The following is an 18560-nucleotide window of genomic DNA, read 5'->3' on the forward strand; positions in this document are numbered from 1 at the left end:
AATAATAATAATAATAATATATATATATATATATATATGAATAAACTGTATATATATAATATCGTGTAGTTATATTCATACAGTATATAATCCATACATGTATGTTTGCAGGTCAGCGTCTTATAGATACAGGAGACGTGGCAGCCCAATGTACATTTGTAAATACAAATGTATCAGATTACTACACAAACAGGAGAGGAAGAAAGAAAGAGACAGACAGAGAGAGAGAAAGAGGTAGAAAGAGGAAAAGAGTAGAGACTGAGTTTTAATATGATGTACAAATTTTCAAGATTCTGATTCTGGTTTGCATAATTCTTCTAGCAAAGTGGGTGCTAAAAATATGAAGACAGTGCATGCAAAACAGTGTCAATGGACACAGTTTATTCTTTTTACATTTCCTCTAGATTTTTGTGTGGTAAATTGTCCCTGCCAAAGGGAAGTGTCACTTAATACGGGTACGTGAATGAAAGACCGTGAGATTGATAGAAAAGATCTGAAGTAAGTTGAAAAATCATTGAGCTATAAGACTCAAACATTTTGTGTCCCTCACGACATGTTGATTGACACTTCTTAAATCTGGGATTGACAACTTTCATTGAGTTTATGGAACAGTAAAACTGGGCTGCGGCTGCAAAAGCTTTTCCTTTTCTGTGAGTTACTGCCGTCTCTGTTTCTGCCTGCAATATGTAGGCCAGCTCATCAGTTTCATCAAGACTTGAAGAAAAAATCAAGACAAAAGTCCCCTCACCTTAAATTAATCCACGGTGTCTCCCTTTCTTCCATATTCACATTTACTCATTCAGTTTTAATCCTGCTTAAACAGTTCTTTCTTTTGTTCTGGAGTTACAGTACAGAAGCTAACATGTGTTTTAAACCGAAAATGAATGAATAAACACCTGAAAATTACAATTATGTTCTCATTTACTAACGTGTGTGCTATTATTAATTATGTATTTATTAATCATTATTTATATCTTAATTATTCATTAATTAAATTAAATAAATATGCATGTATTAACTTATGTTTTTACAATTTAAAAAATATTTAAACAGCTCTTTTTGTCTTAAAAGACATTGCTTGTCAAAAAAATGCTTGTCAAGCTCTTTGTACGAGATTTTGGAATATAGTACACATATTACTACATATATGGCCTACTTTATGGTGTCATTTTATAGAGCTTAACTGGCAGGGTCATTATATGAAAAATGGTCAAAAAAGATTATTTAAAAGTCTGCTTATGCGTTCTATTGAAATAATAGTGTACAGTCATCAGAGTGACACTTGAGTAAAAAGTATTTTTAGCTTAACTTTCTATTATGATAGTAAAATGTGTGTCTGTTCATCTCTCCGACGCCACAACTTATCTTCTTGGGTCTAAAATACAGTTTAAAAGCCATGCTCAACATAGCTGAAGGCCAAATAAGGCAGAAAGAGGAACAGACGGGGTGGCCATGTTTGTCCCTGTGGCCTCCTGTTTACAGGCATCCAGTCCTCCCCATCCATCCATGCGTCATACTTCACCTCCCTCTGTACTCACTATCCTCTCTGTGTCCCCAAGACAAACAGCCCAGTCTCGAGCGAGTCTCTCCCCCGCCTCACTATGCAGTAGGCCTACTTGTTTCACTCCCCCTAAGAGTTTGACAGCCATCGTTATCTGAAGAACATCCTTATGGTTCTGATATGGATGCATGAGTCATAGTTTCATGTCACAAACTGGAAACTTGGAATTTGAAAAGCTGTGATTTATCTTGTTCTATGTGATGTCATAAAAATAATCAAAACAGTGGCCTCAGAAGTTTTAAGGTTGTTAGTTACCTGTGCATATACACTATATAGAAAAAAGTTTTCAGATAACCCATTCTAATAAAACTGCTTTCAGCTCAGTGGTTAGAGCATAGCGCTAGCAACGCCAAGGTCATGGGTTCGATCCCAGGGATTGCACACACATGGAAACAAATGTATAGTACAATGCAATGTAAGTCACTTTGGATAAAAGCGTCTGCTAAATGCATACATGTAAATGTAATAAACAATTTTAGCTATTCCATTAATTCCAATCGTAACAAATATTATGTAAGGGATGATACAGGCAGCCGGTTGTTATCGCAGAAATAAGCCCCGATCAGTGTGATTCAGTGTATCACACTGAAGGGGCTTATTTCGCGATAACAGCCGGCTGCTTGTACATTAGCCTGCTTATTACACGGCTACTTGCCACATGAGAAAAAAACTGGACATAAAATGTGAATTTGGAATATTTGATTAGCTAATTTTTACGAATGCAGAACTTCCGCGAGGAAAAGCCGTTTAGTTTCGGTTTTAAACGACGTGCAAACATCTCGAACAGGCAAATTGGTTTAATCATTTGTAAATATAATGTCATGTTATTAAAATACACATTTATAATTCATTTTCGTGTAATATTAAACTGCCCCTCTCAAAATGATTTGCAGCATCCAGGTTACAGGGTGTTATTAGTTTTGAGCGGTTGTTATTTGAAAATAACAACCCTTGGAATGTCGCGACTGGCCAATCAGAATCAAGCATTCAAATGAGCCGTGTAATAAAAAGCTATAGTATACACTACTGTATTAAAGAATTTAGTTTTCATCTTTTCATCAACAATAAGTAGAACTAAATTAAGAAGAACAAAGTTCATAGGAAGCATTTTATCTTGTGCCAGTAAGAAAAACTTGGTTTTATTTTTGTTCCCTTTATCTCCTCATCTCTATGCTAATTTTTTCTCTTTTTCACTCTCTCCTCAACCAGCTCCCTCCATTTATTTCCATTTCCTGGTCCTTAACTTTGCTTGTTCGTTCTTTTTTCTGTTGTTTAAAGAATGGTTCCTCTCACGTCTCGCTCTCTCTGCCAAGTCCAAACATCCTTGTAGGAGTTTCCGTTCGTCTAAGCCCTGCCAACCGACTGTATAATTCATGAATCACTTCCTCTTGTACCATCACTGCAAAAAACTATTTTTTCTTCTCCCTCTTTTAGTGTCATCTCTTTAATGTTTCTCACACATACGTAACATGTCATATGAGCTCTTGCTACATGAAGCACAGAAATGGAGAGCTTTGTGGCCCATAAGGCTCTCTGGGAGATTGTTTTGATTTTATACCACCTTTTCCATGGCACTAAATATATTGTGCCGTGGATCTTTAGTCATGAAAAACTATTCACCATCCGGACACATTGAAGAAGGGACAATCACTTTACATTAAAGACAGCTTGCAGTCGGGGCTTAATTTATTAAAATAATATTTAAACAATGTAATTGTCATTCTTTTTAATGTCAACACTTCCTTTCTAGGTAAATTAGGCTTGTCATAGTACACGTCCTATTTGCACAATGCCATTTGACTGTTTAAAGCAGTTTCATTAATATTGCATTGTTATTCATCTTGAAAAGCAGACCGTGTAAGCTTTTTCTTTACCTTTTCAATGATCACGACAGCGGTTATTAATCAAACAATGATCGAATGATGGAGAAAAGCATTATGAACGGGCAAATATCCAGACATGCATTCTAGTCGAGTGCACTTCCTGCATTTTAAAAACTCCGGTGCCTGGATCGCAGCGGTCGAGAGATGCTCTGCAGTCTCAAAATAGCGCGCTAAATTGCGGAAGCCTGATGCATCTTCCACAACCCAGCACTCAGAACCGGCCACAATGAGGAAAATTGTGCCATGCATTGAGCAATCATTATGATGGCACGTTTATGTGATTTGCATAATTTCTTTCACGAGAGGTGTAAATAAACAGCGTTATCAGCGGTATTCATTCTTGGTGAATTCCCTTCTCAGCGCTTGCTTGGATTAGATGTCTTGAGTTTTGGCAACCACATCCGGTATAGTTTCATTAGTTTACGACACGTGTCAGCGTTCCCTCAGCACATCTTATAATATCAGCAATAATTATTTTGTTGATTTGTTTATTCACCAGAGTGATGCGGTACAGCCCTCCGGAGAGGCGGAGTCTCGGCACAGCATTAGCTTGAGGTCATTAGGGCCAAATTCTGCAGCGATTAGCCATCTTAATGAGGCAGCCGCTAACTAAGACTCCCCCCAGGGGTGAGAAGACTGCAACTGTAAATCATCTTACATTCATTATCATAAATTCCTCGTCTCATCTCCTGTTGTCTTAGCCACTATCCAAATCATATAGACAGGTTGATAAAGCAAGAATTGAAAAAGCGCAGATGATATAGAAGAGCTGAATTATAATAATAGAGAAAAGAGGGGGAGCAAGGTAGAGGAAATGGGATACAGGATGAGAGAGGGACCAGAAAAGAGAAACCAGAACAGCAGCATCTCTTCCAGAGATATTATTAGAATCAGTGCACTCATCTTAAACAACACCTGACCACAAGGAGTTCTTTTGGATGCAGTTTTTTCTCGCACACACGCTGCAGAACGCCCTGAAAGCAGGGCGGGCAGCCAGGATTTATGGATCAGCGATAGCTTGTTTGCCAGAATTGGATCTGCTATTACACACACTGCTGGCAGATTAGCGGGCGCATGCTGCACGTTGAGTTTAGGCCAGTAACATCAAACAGTGAGGAAATTGAGCTCTGAAAGAGAGGAGAGTCTTTTGATCATTTTGAAAGTTTGCCCTTTTCGTTGTCTTCTTTCTTTTGCTCTTAGTTACATGCTGTATTTATTTCCCTCGCTTTGTTGTTAGCTATAAGTAATGAGCTTTTGTTGCTCTTAGTGACCTTGGAGCAATTTACTCTCTGCCCTTTTAATTAAATGGTCTTTAAAATAAGTTTGTTTTTGTGGGCTCGCTTGGGAAAACAGTACAACAGGCATCTTTTCTCTTAAAGAGGAAGATCAAAATTTAAATAATGAATATGCTTATGTGAATTCATAATGCATGTATATTCAAAGACATTGAATATGAACACAGATGTATCTCAGTCTGTGAAAACCAAGCTGAAGTATTTTTTTTGTGCGATTTACTACATCATTTAAAGATCATAAAACCTTAATATCTTTGCAATATGTCAAAAATTTAAATCATAATGAAATTAGTGGTTAAAATCAAACTGGCTCATTATATCATAACCAGATTATAAAACGTTAGCCTGGATTTCACTGACAGGGTCACAAATACCGTATGTACATTATACACAACAGTGGGGTTTAAAAGACCAGAGTGATTTTAACCATGTTAACTGCTTTGGATGAACAGTCAGATATGCTTGCTGGCATTGTAGCACGTAAGATCAAATCATGCTGGAAAAACTTGAATCAAAAACTCCAAAGCAATGGAGGGGCACATCAAATTATTTTTTTCTGAAAAAAAAATGCATTTCTAAAAGTGGACTCAAATATAGTTATTAAAATGTAACTTTTCCTTTGTTCAATGTTACAGTGGACGTTTGGTTGGAGGCTATGATGGACGCTCAGCTCCTCCGTTTCCCTTCCCTCCAGGTATGAGTGCCTATTTTCTATTGTTTATTATTCTATTGTTTACTGTTTCCTGTTTATAGTGTCTTTCTGATCACATCCATCCTAGCATCACAATAAAGTATCTTCAGTACAATATAGAAATAAATATATCTATAATATATATAATAGATATAGATGGTTTTCAAAACTACAATATAAACAAACGTTACTGCGCATGCAAGCTTATGTGGTCCAAACTTAACTTCTGATACACCTCTGCAAAGAATAGAGAACGTTATTTATTTTGCTTGTTTTCAGAAATAATTCAAGTAAATTACATTAGCAAGTAAAACGTTTGTCTATTATTTTGAGTTACCAAGAAGAACCGTTACTTGGCTAAACTTAAATGCAACAACACAACCCATTCAACATTTTTTTATTTAATGCAATTATTATGCAATAAAATACTAATTTACGTTATTATGAAAATAAATTAAATACAATATAAATAGTTATATTATTAGCCACTAGACAGACCAATCAACAAACACAAAAGATGCCCTTTTTCGAATTCTACAGATTCTCTGTAATACTGTCGATAATGTCCATGCACTGTGTCCTATGCACATTTAGAAAGAAAATAACACGCTTATAATAACAAATCAACCTATTGTGTAAATTGAAATCCCTACTCCTGAATAATGTGTGTGTGAGAAAGAAAACTGCCTAATGTTATTCTGAATGCATTTAAGTCTGTTTTCTTGTGGTTTTCCAAACGCCTTGTAGCGAATAGTGAGAAAATATTGAATCAGGCCACTGCCCTTGGACCATCTTAATTGGAGTATCAAACACTCTGGAACACCCCACCATTTTACATAGACCAACACAGCCACGCACAATCAGACATTCTCACGCATTCACACACATTTTTTCCCATGTCACAACACTCCGTCCATGTGCGAGTGTGTTGGGAGGAATGTCTGTGTCAGTGTTTTGGCTACAGAGCCTGGAACTGCATACAAAGCGTTAATATACTCAACACCCTCTCATCACCACACACACACACGTCCCGTAGAACTGTGAAGGGATACAGTTCCAGCCAATGAACATAGAAATGCACTGCAAGCATTTCCACCTCAGTCCAGCACACATCATTGTTGCAGACAGAGGTTAACAAGGACACACACAGAAAAATGAGCAGGTCAGACGATCTACTGTGGCCCTGTTAACCTCTTCATGTAGTAATGATTTTGGCATAGTTAAGAAGTTAAAAGAGTTACTGTTACTATATGTTTTTGTGATTGTGTGAAATGGTGCATGTGTGTTTGAAAAAGGAGAGAGAGCAATAGTTGTCATGGTAATAGCAAGCTGTTAGCCTGGCATCTGTCTGACATGTGCCCTTTCAATATGCAGCAAAATTGCCCTCAGGCCAGATTTGAAATGCCATTTGATTTTTTAGTTGTGTTGTTGTTTTCACACCAACTGACAGGACGTCTTTTGAAAGTGGATGTACTGATTTTTGTCAAATGTTACACCTGAGCATATGGACAAGACAGATTGATCGCAGTTTTGTGGGGCAGTTTTTAAAACTGTTAAAAGACCTGTGAAATTGCTTAACGGGTGCCAAGTTTTGTATATGAATGTGTATTTCTTATTATTATGAATGTTTGCACAAGAAACATGGATAGACCAGTCTTTTATTCTAATAACACAATTAAACATTTTTTTTAAAGTTGTTTCGCTTTAATTTTTACTGTTTCTTTATGAAGTTTAACATGCTGAATACTAAATCACATAAATTTTTTTTAACCATCGACAGTATTTTTTTAACCATCGATGGAAAAAATATTTTCGCACATTTAAACATTTCAGTATTATTACTCGTATGCAGAAATTACAAGGTACTGACTAAAGGTCAGTTTATGGTTCTGCGTAGGACCTACGTCGTAACATACGGCGTAGCCTACGTACGTAGACGACGCCGTCGTGAACATTTATGGTTCTGCGTTGAGATTATGCGTCATACTGCAATTACACCGCCGAAACGCTAGTTGGCTCTTTGTGTTTTCATGGGTTTGCTCTTCTTCGCCGATGTTTTGTGTGTGTGTATGCTAGTGTTTGCAAACGACAATGGAAGCCAAACCGACGTTAGAGGAAATCTCTCTCCAAGAATTCGCCGCCATCTGACAGTCTTTATAGTCCGCCGAAGAGGAGTCATACAGATGCGTGTATTTTCGAACCTCTTCAATCAGATGCTCAGTAACTTGGTCGATGTCGATGCTCACCATGTTGTTCTTTTGTGGACTCTGAACTTGCCGGAAGAAGAAACCAGTGAAGAAGATGCCGGAAATGCGTAGAAGGAAGTACGATGCTGCCAAACCGACCAATCACAGCGCTTGCGGTCCGCGTTGAGTTGACGCGTTGTTACATTTTTGGAGAGGTGCGCGTCAGGCTACGGCGTAGGGTACGCACAGGGTACGCGGCTCTGCGTAGGCTATGGCGTAGGTCCTAAGCAGAACCATAAACTGACCTTAACACTGAGCTCAAAACAACAGTTTTTTTGACAGTTGCTAAAAATGAGTCGTCCAAAACTTCAGAAGTGTACATTTGATCGTTTTTGTCTTTTGTGACTAAAAAGTCACCCATCATTGCTTCATCCCACCTTCCCTGTGCTACAGAAATTTCTAGAATTTTCGATTGGAAAATAATTTTTTAAATATGCAAATTTTTTTTACGATTTTGTTTATTTGCAATATACCAATATATCGTAATTAATGATATAAGCTCAACATTTACTTGAGCTAAATATACACTAAAACATTAATGCTACATGAAAATATTACCACCACAGAATTCTACATGAACTATAAAACGGTCGGGCGAAACAAAAATTTGTTACACTTTGTAATCAATAGGCTATTATGGCTTTAAACCGTTTGCTACTTCCTATTACGAGTTGTAGCCAGGTGGTACATTATTAAAGGGACACAAACGATTTGACAAACATCTGAAGTTCAGGATGAGTCAGGATTTAGTTCAGTAATTCAAACATTATGTCAAGTTTGTTTATTTCTATAGCACATTTTACAGTTTGCATTATTTTAAAGCAGCTGTCCAAAAACATCAGATGCTTTTAATCACAACATAAGTCCATGACATGCGCATCCCATCCAGGGCATCAGTGGCATCTGCTGTTTCTAATTGCACTATTTCCTGTTTTTTCCAGGTGTATACCCACCTCCAGTAGGCATGGGTTCTTGGCCCGGTGCAATTGACAGCAGCAAGCCGTGGGAGTATTACGGCCATCATCATAAAGAAAGGGAGAGAGAGAAAACACGAGAGAATGGGCAAGAGAGGGAGAGAGAGCGAAACAGAGAAGCAGATCGAGATAAAGGTCTCTCTCTACAAGACCGCAGAAGGTAAGAGACATCTAATCACCAGCAGGTTAGACATTTACACTGGAGCTACAAGTATTTGTTTCTTATGAGGAAGAGATTGACAAAGCAGGCCATTGTGGATCAATGAGTGCAGATGTAGAGTCTGGTCCGTATTCACACACACACATATGGATCTAATGCTGACAGAGAAACGAGGGAAATAAGGAATAAAGTGAAAAAAGTAAAGAGTGCATAGATGAAAAGAGAGTGGCTTAACAGATTCAACAGACTTTTATGTGTCTGTCTGTTTGTGTGTGTGTGTTTTAGAGATGGAAGCTTTGCTCGCAGATGTTTATACAGACAGATATACAATATGTACTGTAAGACAGAAAAGGAAGAAATAAGAGAGACTGACACAGGCTTTCAGACAACATGACATCATTTCTACAAACTTTTAACCAAAAAACACCAAAACTGACCAATTCGAATCACAGATACACCTGGACTCACTGCATGTCACAGAGCTATTGACTCGGAACCCATCATATTCGATTTCCTCTGACCTGACACACATCTGCATGTACGTGAAACCTGACTAAGCTCTGCCGCAGTGGCAGTGTTTCAGTACGAGGTCACATGAGGAGATCGCTGAGATTAAAACAGGCCAGTAGAACAGCTGGGAAGCACACAGACCTGTCACACATATGAGGTCACATATGCCGCCTCTTTAAGATCGTCTCTCTTTCTTGCGCACACACAATGACAAGCTCTTGTTTAATCTTGTGTCATTAATGTGGTTGTGATTCAGAGTTATGTGTTTGTGTATGAGGTAGTGTGTTTGCCATGTTGGATTGTGTTTTGATGTGTGTTTTTAACAAATAAGTTAAAGGAACAGTTCACCCAAAATGGAAAATTCTGTCTTCATTTACTCACCCTCAAGTTGTTCTAAATCTGCACAAATGTCTTTCTTCTGAAGAACACAGAGAAAGATATTTGGAAGAATGCTTGTAACTAAACAGTTCTTGGCCCCCATTGACTCCCATAGTAGGAAAAATGGCTTTATAAGTTTCTTTGTTCTGTTGAACACAAAAGAAGATATTTTGAAGAATGTAGGAAAGCAAACAGTTCTGGGGCACTTTTGACTACAATTGTCATTTTTCCTTCTATGGTAGTCAATGGTGGCCAGGATTTGTTTGGTTTCAAGCATTTTTCCAAATATCTTTCTCTGTGTTCATCAGAACGAATAAATTTACACAGATTTGGAGAAACTCGAGGGTGAGTAAAGGATGACAGAATTTTTATTTTTGGGTGAACTGTCCCTTTAAAATGTTAAAATGACTTGCAAAGCCAAGTTAATTGTACTAAAAAAACTACAGGCAGCAAATCTATTTTTTGTGTTTTCGGTGAATAAATGAGCCTTCTCATAAGCATCTGCTTTTTTAATGAGTTCGACTTACACATTTTTTACAGTTCAAGGGGAAATTTCACTTTGGCATTGTACTGTATTGTTAAATAAAGAACAAAACATTTCAAGAGATTATGCACAAGGTGCATTATTTAAATCCACTGACAGCCCTGAATTTTTGTCATAATTTCTTTCTCATATTATTTTTAGCAAAGCACAATAGAAATCTTTTCAAGTACCCCCTGCAACCCGCTTAAGACCCCTGCGGTATGACTGCAACAGGGTTGTTTTTTAACGAAAAAGTGTTTCGGTTGAAAACATGTTAAATAAAACGACTGCCAAATCTCAACACGACTCTTCTGATTCATTGCTGGGCTTGTGCAAGGACACACACACTTTTGGCCGGGCATCGCATAAACTAGGACTGAAGCTGTCACACGCACCCACTCTTGCCAAGGCTTTGAGAGTATGTTAGCAGCTTAGCGCCTGTGCTGTTGCTCAGAGGGCCTACTGACCAACATATTTATTCAGCCTTCGAGGTCTCTCTGCTATACACTGACAAACCTGTTTTCAATCACAGTTTTTATGCACCAACACAGAACCATAGCGATCAATCTCTGTCTACCACATGCTGAGTGAAGTACAACATTCTGCACCACACTCTGGAACACACAAACTGCTTGATTCTCCACCATGCAGAGAGAACGTCTCCTATCTCTTAAGCATATGCTGCCTGAGAACCTTTCGTGTATTTCGTCTTTAAAACATGCAGAGTAATAACAATCCAAAACCACTTTTTATACTGTAGGGCAAAACCGTTCTGGTTGCTTAACCGTTACATTCCGTGCTGAACCGTCCCGGTTGGTTTCGTTTTCCACTTTAGTGCTGATAATATTAAAGGTCCAGTTTATTACATTTCTAGTGGTGAGGTTGCAAATTGCAACCAATGGCTCACTCCTCCCCTCCCCCTCCCTTTCGAAGAACTACGGTGGCACTCACAGGACAAAGATGTCGTCACATTTACGCTTCTTTGCTGAAGGAGATAACGTATTTACGAAACATAAAAAAAATTGCGGAAAACATTCGGACGCAACGATGGTTAAGTATATTATGCATTTCTGTCAATAGATCCTCCAAAAAAATTACACACTGCTCCTTTAAATAAAAATGATTGACAACCGATGTTAGATAAACACGTTAGACAGCCGTGCCTAGAATTCCGGGTTGAAAACGCTATCACTTTTTATCTAGTTGGAGGTGCTGTCAACACCTAGCTGGACATTTGGTAAGCACTTGTCCCCTAGATATGATCTAATTCCCGTGGCTTGGAGGACAGGCTATTCTTTAGGCCAGCTGGCACGACACACACTCGGAGACTAATAGCATCATGTGATGTCTTACTCATGGTGCATTCATGCACAGTCTCAAGATACACAGTTGTAATCAGTATTAATAAGATTGAGAAGAATTTGCAACTGCGGCACACCAGCACAGATGCCTGCTGGGATATGAGCGCACGCTGCTGACAGTAACAGAGATTGTTTGACTAAAAGTGAAGAACGCACAGAGAGAGGAAACGTGGCAGTTGCTTAACTAAAACGAAAGTGGAGCAATCACACACAATTCCAGCACAAGCTCTTTTGTGCCCTGTCATGTAATTAGTGTTTCCAGGATTAATCTATATCACATCACCTGAGGGCCGGAGGTTTCAACTGACTCTAATTACAGAGAGATCACTGTGTGAAATCTGTGCGCTTCTGTGTCTCTCTTATCGTGCCTAACACGTTGCAATTGTGCACTTGCAAGCTTTCATTGAGAAACATTATAATAGCTACAATTGAATTCTTTTTAGAATGCAAATGCATTAACCTGACTGTGGCTATAGACCAGTGGTTCTCAAACTTTTTCGTTGTAAGGCCCCCTTTGTGTAGAGTGCATCGCTTTGCGGCCCCCCAAATAAAGATTTATAATCTTAAATTGAAAATTTTTATTTAAACAAAAACATATTCGGTTATACAATGCTGAAACGTCAATTCTTTTGTCTGGTGGTCTTATTTTTCTGATGTTTGATTGCATAAAATCTATGATCAATTTCTATATTTCATAAAATGCCACAAAATCTGTGGCCCCCCTGGATCCATCTCGGGGCCCCCAGGGGCCACGGTTCCCAGTTTGAGAACTACTGCTATAGACCACTTTGCAAGATGTAAACACTGGTCCAGCAGCACTTGCAGTTTCATTTTTATTACTTTTTTTTTATTAAGTCTTAAAGATATTTGTTTAACATTTTGATTCGGTTATAAATGTTCTGTTGGTTGTATTCTGTTCAGATGTTTGTGCAGTGTTAAAAATACTGAAACAGGAAGTTTTTCTGAACCAGTGTTGTTTACTCGTTTTCTTCCGAATATATTTGTTGGGTTAAAGGTAATTAAAGGTAAAGTTCACCCTAAAATATATATTTTTTTCATAATTTACTTACCCTCGTGTCATCCCAATGCAAAGTAAATGCAACTCTGAGCAATGCATGCTTGATGCGTTTGTTGATCAGGTTATTAATTACCTGTAAGTGAGCACATCGTGTCTGACAGCGTTCGCTATTTTCCCTCATTACTAATGTGTGCGGTTGCATGGATTAAAGTTCTCGGTCGCTACGACGGATTTCCTTTAATTGCAGCGAGTCTACGACGGATTTCCGTCAATTGCAGAGTTCCAGCCTGTCCTTTAATGTCTTTAATTCACTTTTCATAATGTTGTTAACCCTTTGACGCGTGCGATCACACCGGTGTGATTAGAACATTCAGCGCTTTGGCTGACACTGAGTCAGAGACAGAATCAACCCTGTCACATAATGTTTAGTTTAGGCTTCAGACATATACACGTGCCTACAAGCACGAAATGCATATAGAGATTGTATAATACACACTGATGTCTATGGAAGCGGCAATAACAATCTCCGTAAATGAAATTTGACGGATGTGTTTTATTCACATCAGACACAGTATCTGCAACGTAATTGTTAAGATCACTCAATTCTTCTACATGTTCACCAGGCACTTAACGTTACATGAGTAGTGGATGAATTCACGTGATGTAAATCCGACAGAAATCAGACCGCGGCAGAAACAAACATGGCGGCGCCCGCTTATAGCTCAACTAACGCGATCATTATAAAAGTGTTTAAACAACAAAACACATTCACATGCACAGTTTTGCCAATCGGAATGTCAGATATTTCATGACATAGTTAACAGTTTGTGAATTTTTTGAGTAAAAAATAGAAATGATGTAAAATCAATTAATCAGTCATACAGCTGCTGTGGCTCTGCAGTGTGTCACATGATAAGCTGTGCCGCGTCGCCATGGAAATGTTAAAGTGATAGGCTACCTTCTTAACAGCCGCCTTGGAAAAGCTAGTCAAACACTGTAACTAGTTACTGTAGCTAGTCAAACACTGAAACTAGTCACTGTAGCTAGTCAAACACTGAAACGGGTGTCAGGTGTAGCCAAGCTTCAGGAATATGGTTTCACAGCCAAAAGGCAGAAAAAGTGAAAAGCACTCTGGAGACAAATACAAACAACATTTTTGGTCTTTAGTGGTGCTTTTATTTTGTTCTTTTTTCTGTTAATTATTAAGATTTTCAGAAAACATTGTTTGGTCTTATAAGATCAATTAAACAATGCACTGGAAAGTTATACAGTAGATGGTTGATTATTTGTCTAGGTAAGTATACTTTTTTAATAGATTAAAAATAGCTTTTAAAATACGCAAACTGGCAATACAACGTTAATTGGTTCAATACATCTCCCTTTAAAACGCTATTGGTTTCGACTATTTAGAAAAAGTGTGGGTTAAAGGAATATGACTTCAGTCAGAAGAATGTTTTTCACTTTAATCCATGCGGTTGTGTGCAGTGAAGAGGAACGCCCAACTCGACACAGAGATCACAGTCATTACGGCAGAGAGAGGAATCGAGAAAGCTCAGGAAGAGACGGAGAAAGTGACAGACGTCGAGAGAGAAGACACAGAGACAGGAGTGAGCGACACAGATTCTCACACAGGTACGAAATGTCAGAAACTACCAATGTAACCAGAGGTGACAGATACTTTTCTAGAAACCAGTATTGGTAGTCCATGGCTCTAAAAAGTCATAGATTCTGATCAAATCAATGCAATGCAGTTGCTTTGGAAAAAAGTGTCTGCCAAATGCATAAATGTAAATTATCATTATGTGAAGGCAAAAAATGTCCCCATAGTGTCCCCATTTTATGTAAAACGTTGATTGTTATGATAATGTTACACGCCGTAGATAATCATAATCATATGAATTGGATATTTATTCATTTAAAAGTATTGTTTTTTATTCTAATGATATCTTATATTTCCATTATGTACAGCTATTTTGTATTTTGTTGATGTGATTGAATTTGGTTATTTTAATTAATTGCAGAATTTGTATGTGTTTTTATTTTGTGTTTTATAAGATTGAGGAAAACATACTGTATATGCATCATACTGATACTGTATGTATGATATATTTTTATACGTTCCTTACTCTGATGTTCTCATTAGTGGCAGCAGTAGGAGGCGTCATGATAGCGATGACGCAGATAGCCACAGGAGACACAGGCACAAGCGCTCCAGACATAACCATGAAAGCAGGGAGCCCAGCGAGGAGCACAGTATGGATCAGGAGAACCAATCAGAAGCGACAGAATAATTCCTTCAGCAGTTGGTGAACCTGTTTGATGACCAATAGGGGGTCTTTAGTGAAAGACCATCAGTCCATTCACCAGTCAGAACGACCGACCGTGGAGTGACCAACTGGTAATCGATTTTGACCAATCAGATGCCAAACACTCAATAAGCCAATTTATGTTACATTTTTAGCGATTTAATTTCCTGAATACATCTTGATGAAAAGTACAAAGTGGCCCAAGGGGCCCGCTATTTTTAATTTTTGATTTTATTTATTCATTTAAAATGACCGGATAATACGAAATGGTGTTTTTGTTGTGCCAAATGTACATTTTGTTGAAACCAAATATTATAAACATGATAAGGTGAATGTGAATTTGTGTGAACTGTGATTCATTGTGGAGAACGCTAGCGGCAGTAACTGACCTTCTGTCAAGGTCGTCTTGTACACTGACATTTACGCACACATTGCATGCCAAGAAATATCACCCAAGTGTCCTTGTAGAATGACTTTATTGATCATTGAACCAAAGGTACCAACAGATACAGTATACTGCACAAGCCAAAGCATGAGATGCTAGAGCACGCATCTTACCCACAATGATACCCACACACACACACACACACACACACACACACACACACACACACACACACACACACACACACACACACCTACCTTTCACACATCATTCTCTCTTTTTTCTTTTCCATATTAAAAAATAAAATCAGCAAGGCTGCCAAAATCTCACATTATCATTATGAGCATAAGTTATAGTCCATTTTTAAAATAGATTATGAACATTGCTTATTCTTTTTTCAGTTGCTATTCTTTTTTTATTACTCACTATAGTTTGTTTTCGTTTGCAACAGCATCTGAAATGTACCAACATAGAACTACTTGGCAAACTTCTCTCCTAGCCAGCGGATGGAGAGAATAAACCACTTTCAGAACAAGAAACAAAGCTGATATCCGAAAGCCATAGAAACAGATAAATAAAACCAAACTATTATTACTCATAGTACAAGTGCTTGAATTTATCTTTTTTCAGACACCGACATTTATAGTAAAGAATGTGCGTCAAATGCATTTTCTAACATGTAAAACTAATGGAATTGGCAACGTTTGTGTTCACCGCCCAAACCTCACACATCCCAGCATTTCTCCGAGTCTTGACATCACTCGCCCAACAGAAGCGCCTCACACGCTCCCCATCTGCCTCTATGAAACAACGATAGTCACACAGTCTGAGCACAGTGCCCATAATGTTTATACATCTATTTCTGACTCATTCATTGACAGGTGCCCGCTGTTGCATCTTCAAAGTTCTTCAAAACTCTGTTCTCCTGAATAGTGTGTTTTAGACCCATCTCTATAGTATAGTTCAACAAGCTCCACCCTCCATCAACAAATGACATGTTCTTCCTCACATGCACTTTTCTCATTGGCAGATGTTATCTTTATGCTTTGCTCACTGACAAAGGGGCAATCATGAAAGCCCCTCTTAATTTTGGAGTCTCATAAACGTGCTTCTTGAGGGCGGTGCAGTCATTAGCTCCGCCTCCTCTCTCATGTAGAGTCCGTCAAAGCCCCCAGTACCTGGGTGAGGTCCATGTGTCATTTCCAGCTTCCTAGGCAGTCTATTCCATAAGCTCTGCCTTTAAAGGAAGTCTTGTATTTTAAATCCATTTTTGTTGTCATATACATTATATGGTCTGTATTGTAAGCTCCGCCCCCATGCAGAGTAGTCCTATAGCAGGCTACCAGGCCAAGAAACAATGGTGAGAGTGATTCGTCCTCTCAGTTCCTTGAGCAGACGTACCAGGGCTGTGTGCGTCATTCCCCAGGTGGTCGTCCCATTCACCTCCAGCAGGATATCCCCACAGCTAATAAAAAAATACAGGATACGTAACTATATGAAGTCCTTTGATTCTTCAACATAATAAGTCAAATAAGTAAAACTGCAATAATAAAAACAAAATATTCCAAGTATCTGTACCGTATCCTGCCATCATTATACGCAGGCGTTCCCTCTACGATGGAGCGTATGAAGAATGACTGGTTACAGTTGAGTTCCTCCTGTCCACCCACAATACTGAAACCCAGACTGCCAGACGTGCTCCTGCGGAGGACAATGTCCTTACAGCAGTAAACGTGCCTGGAATAGACGGAAGGTTCACAGTACATGAAAGGTTAACAGGTGAACAACACTGAAGGACTCATTTTGTATTTGAAGTCTTTCAGTTCCTGTAGGAAATTCATTGTTACGGATCTTTAAAACATTGAAGGTTGGATATCAACCGTGTCTGACAGCTAACAGCAGGAAAGCTCTGAGCTCAGGTTGAGAGTGGATGTATGAGAAGTCAGAGGATGTAGAGAGAATTAACTAGAGAGGAAGAAAGTACTGTATGTGAATGTCAATTTTAAGGGCATGTTTAAAACCCTCTCTTCTGAACTCCTTAATGTTCTCTCTCTCTCTCTCTCTCTCTCTCTCTCTCTCTCTCTCTCTCTCTCTCGGATAATAACTCTTCTGTTCAAAGAAATGTAGTAAATACACGGGAGTGAGAAAAAAAGCTACTTGTGAGAAGAAAATAAGGGGGGTTTAAGTGGAAAAAGTGAGAAAACAGAATAGAGGAAACAAACCTATACACAATAGAGCCTGATCAGTGTAGACAGCAGATTGAATTTGACTTGAATAAAACACGGTGATGCTGTCAGGGAAGAAGTGCAGTCATATGTGGTACCTGGGTGTCTTAAATATATTTTGAGTGGATTTCAGTGGGTTGTGAAAATGAGATCCGTGCACCCAGTATGATATATTGAAAAGACTGTACTTCCATCCCCGAGAACTTGGTGTCAAATTTAATTTGTGAGCGTTGGGTAAGCTGCATCAATTTTTACTTAAGTTGTCCTCTAGGCAAGGAGAATGAGGTAAAGCATAGACTTTTAATGTCTTTTGCTGTTCAATTTAGCGTGAAGTATATCAGGATCTTTGTAATGGCACATCCCTCTCTCACAAGTTGACTTGACTACAATTCATCATTCTTTTTTTATTTTACCTGGGCAGCTGGAGCCAGGACACCCAGAGGGGGGAGTAGTCATCATTAGGCAGGGGTAGTTTGATATCTCCGGACGGAGAGGGCGATAGAGCGCAGGGGGAATGCAGAGGGGGCATGCAGTCCAGGGAGCTCTCATTGGGTAGTGTCATTTCCAGCACCTGCAGGACCACCGGGGATGAGGTGTTCTTTAGGTTAGCCACAGCCTCGCTCCGAGTCACACCCGTCAGATCAACCCCATTTACGTTGAGCAAGATGTCACCTAGGAGATGAGACAGCGACGTTACTATGACGATCAAATGATTGCTTCTGATTGGATGTTGCACGGAGGAGTTTGTCTAATAATTCCTTTTTTATTTAAGAGAATATTCCTCTTGCACCAAAAAGACAACATGAAGGCATTTCTATTCAGAATGAAACCAGATTTAATGAGGAAATAATGTAGAGCTGGACTGGATTTCATCCATCTGGATTTGATTGGATTGTGAAAAGTTGGCTGGAATGTTATTGGTTAATGTTATTCTTCACTGGCTGTGCAGCCTTGTAATATTTCTTTAGAGGGAGAACACATTATTAAATTGTGAAGAAAGATTATGAAAACACATTTTTAGAACAACGTGCAACGTGCACAGGA

General features: G+C 38.7%; 2 protein-coding genes across 6 annotated transcripts in view; one reads left to right on the forward strand and one right to left on the reverse strand.

The window, feature by feature from the left end:
• fip1l1a (FIP1 like 1a (S. cerevisiae)) overlaps positions 1 to 15279 on the forward strand; it is a 35753-nt gene extending 20474 nt beyond the window's left edge. The window contains exons 12-15 of one of the 2 annotated variants that reach the window (XM_057352158.1): positions 5375 to 5433; positions 8618 to 8810; positions 14086 to 14232; positions 14744 to 15279. In XM_057352158.1, the coding sequence (XP_057208141.1) occupies positions 5375 to 5433; positions 8618 to 8810; positions 14086 to 14232; positions 14744 to 14891 (547 nt within the window). In that variant the 3' untranslated portion in view covers positions 14892 to 15279. Of the gene's footprint in view, positions 1 to 5374; positions 5434 to 8617; positions 8811 to 9095; positions 9266 to 14085; positions 14233 to 14743 lie in introns of those variants that run through there. The other variant, XM_057352159.1, reaches the window with a different exon arrangement.
• A 92-nt stretch (positions 15280 to 15371) lies between these two features.
• Positions 15372 to 18560, reverse strand: part of lnx1 (ligand of numb-protein X 1) — a 38665-nt gene continuing 35476 nt past the window's right edge. For all 4 annotated transcript variants that reach the window (XM_057352155.1, XM_057352153.1, XM_057352157.1 and 1 more), the window contains 3 exons: positions 17930 to 18188; positions 16870 to 17028; positions 15372 to 16756 (listed from right to left, as the gene is read on the reverse strand). In XM_057352155.1, coding sequence (XP_057208138.1) covers positions 16621 to 16756; positions 16870 to 17028; positions 17930 to 18188 — 554 coding nt within the window. In that variant the 3' untranslated portion in view covers positions 15372 to 16620. The remainder of the gene's footprint in view (positions 16757 to 16869; positions 17029 to 17929; positions 18189 to 18560) is intronic.

Source organism: Triplophysa rosa, linkage group LG15 (assembly GCF_024868665.1).
Source record: "Triplophysa rosa linkage group LG15, Trosa_1v2, whole genome shotgun sequence".
NCBI lineage: Eukaryota > Metazoa > Chordata > Actinopteri > Cypriniformes > Nemacheilidae > Triplophysa > Triplophysa rosa.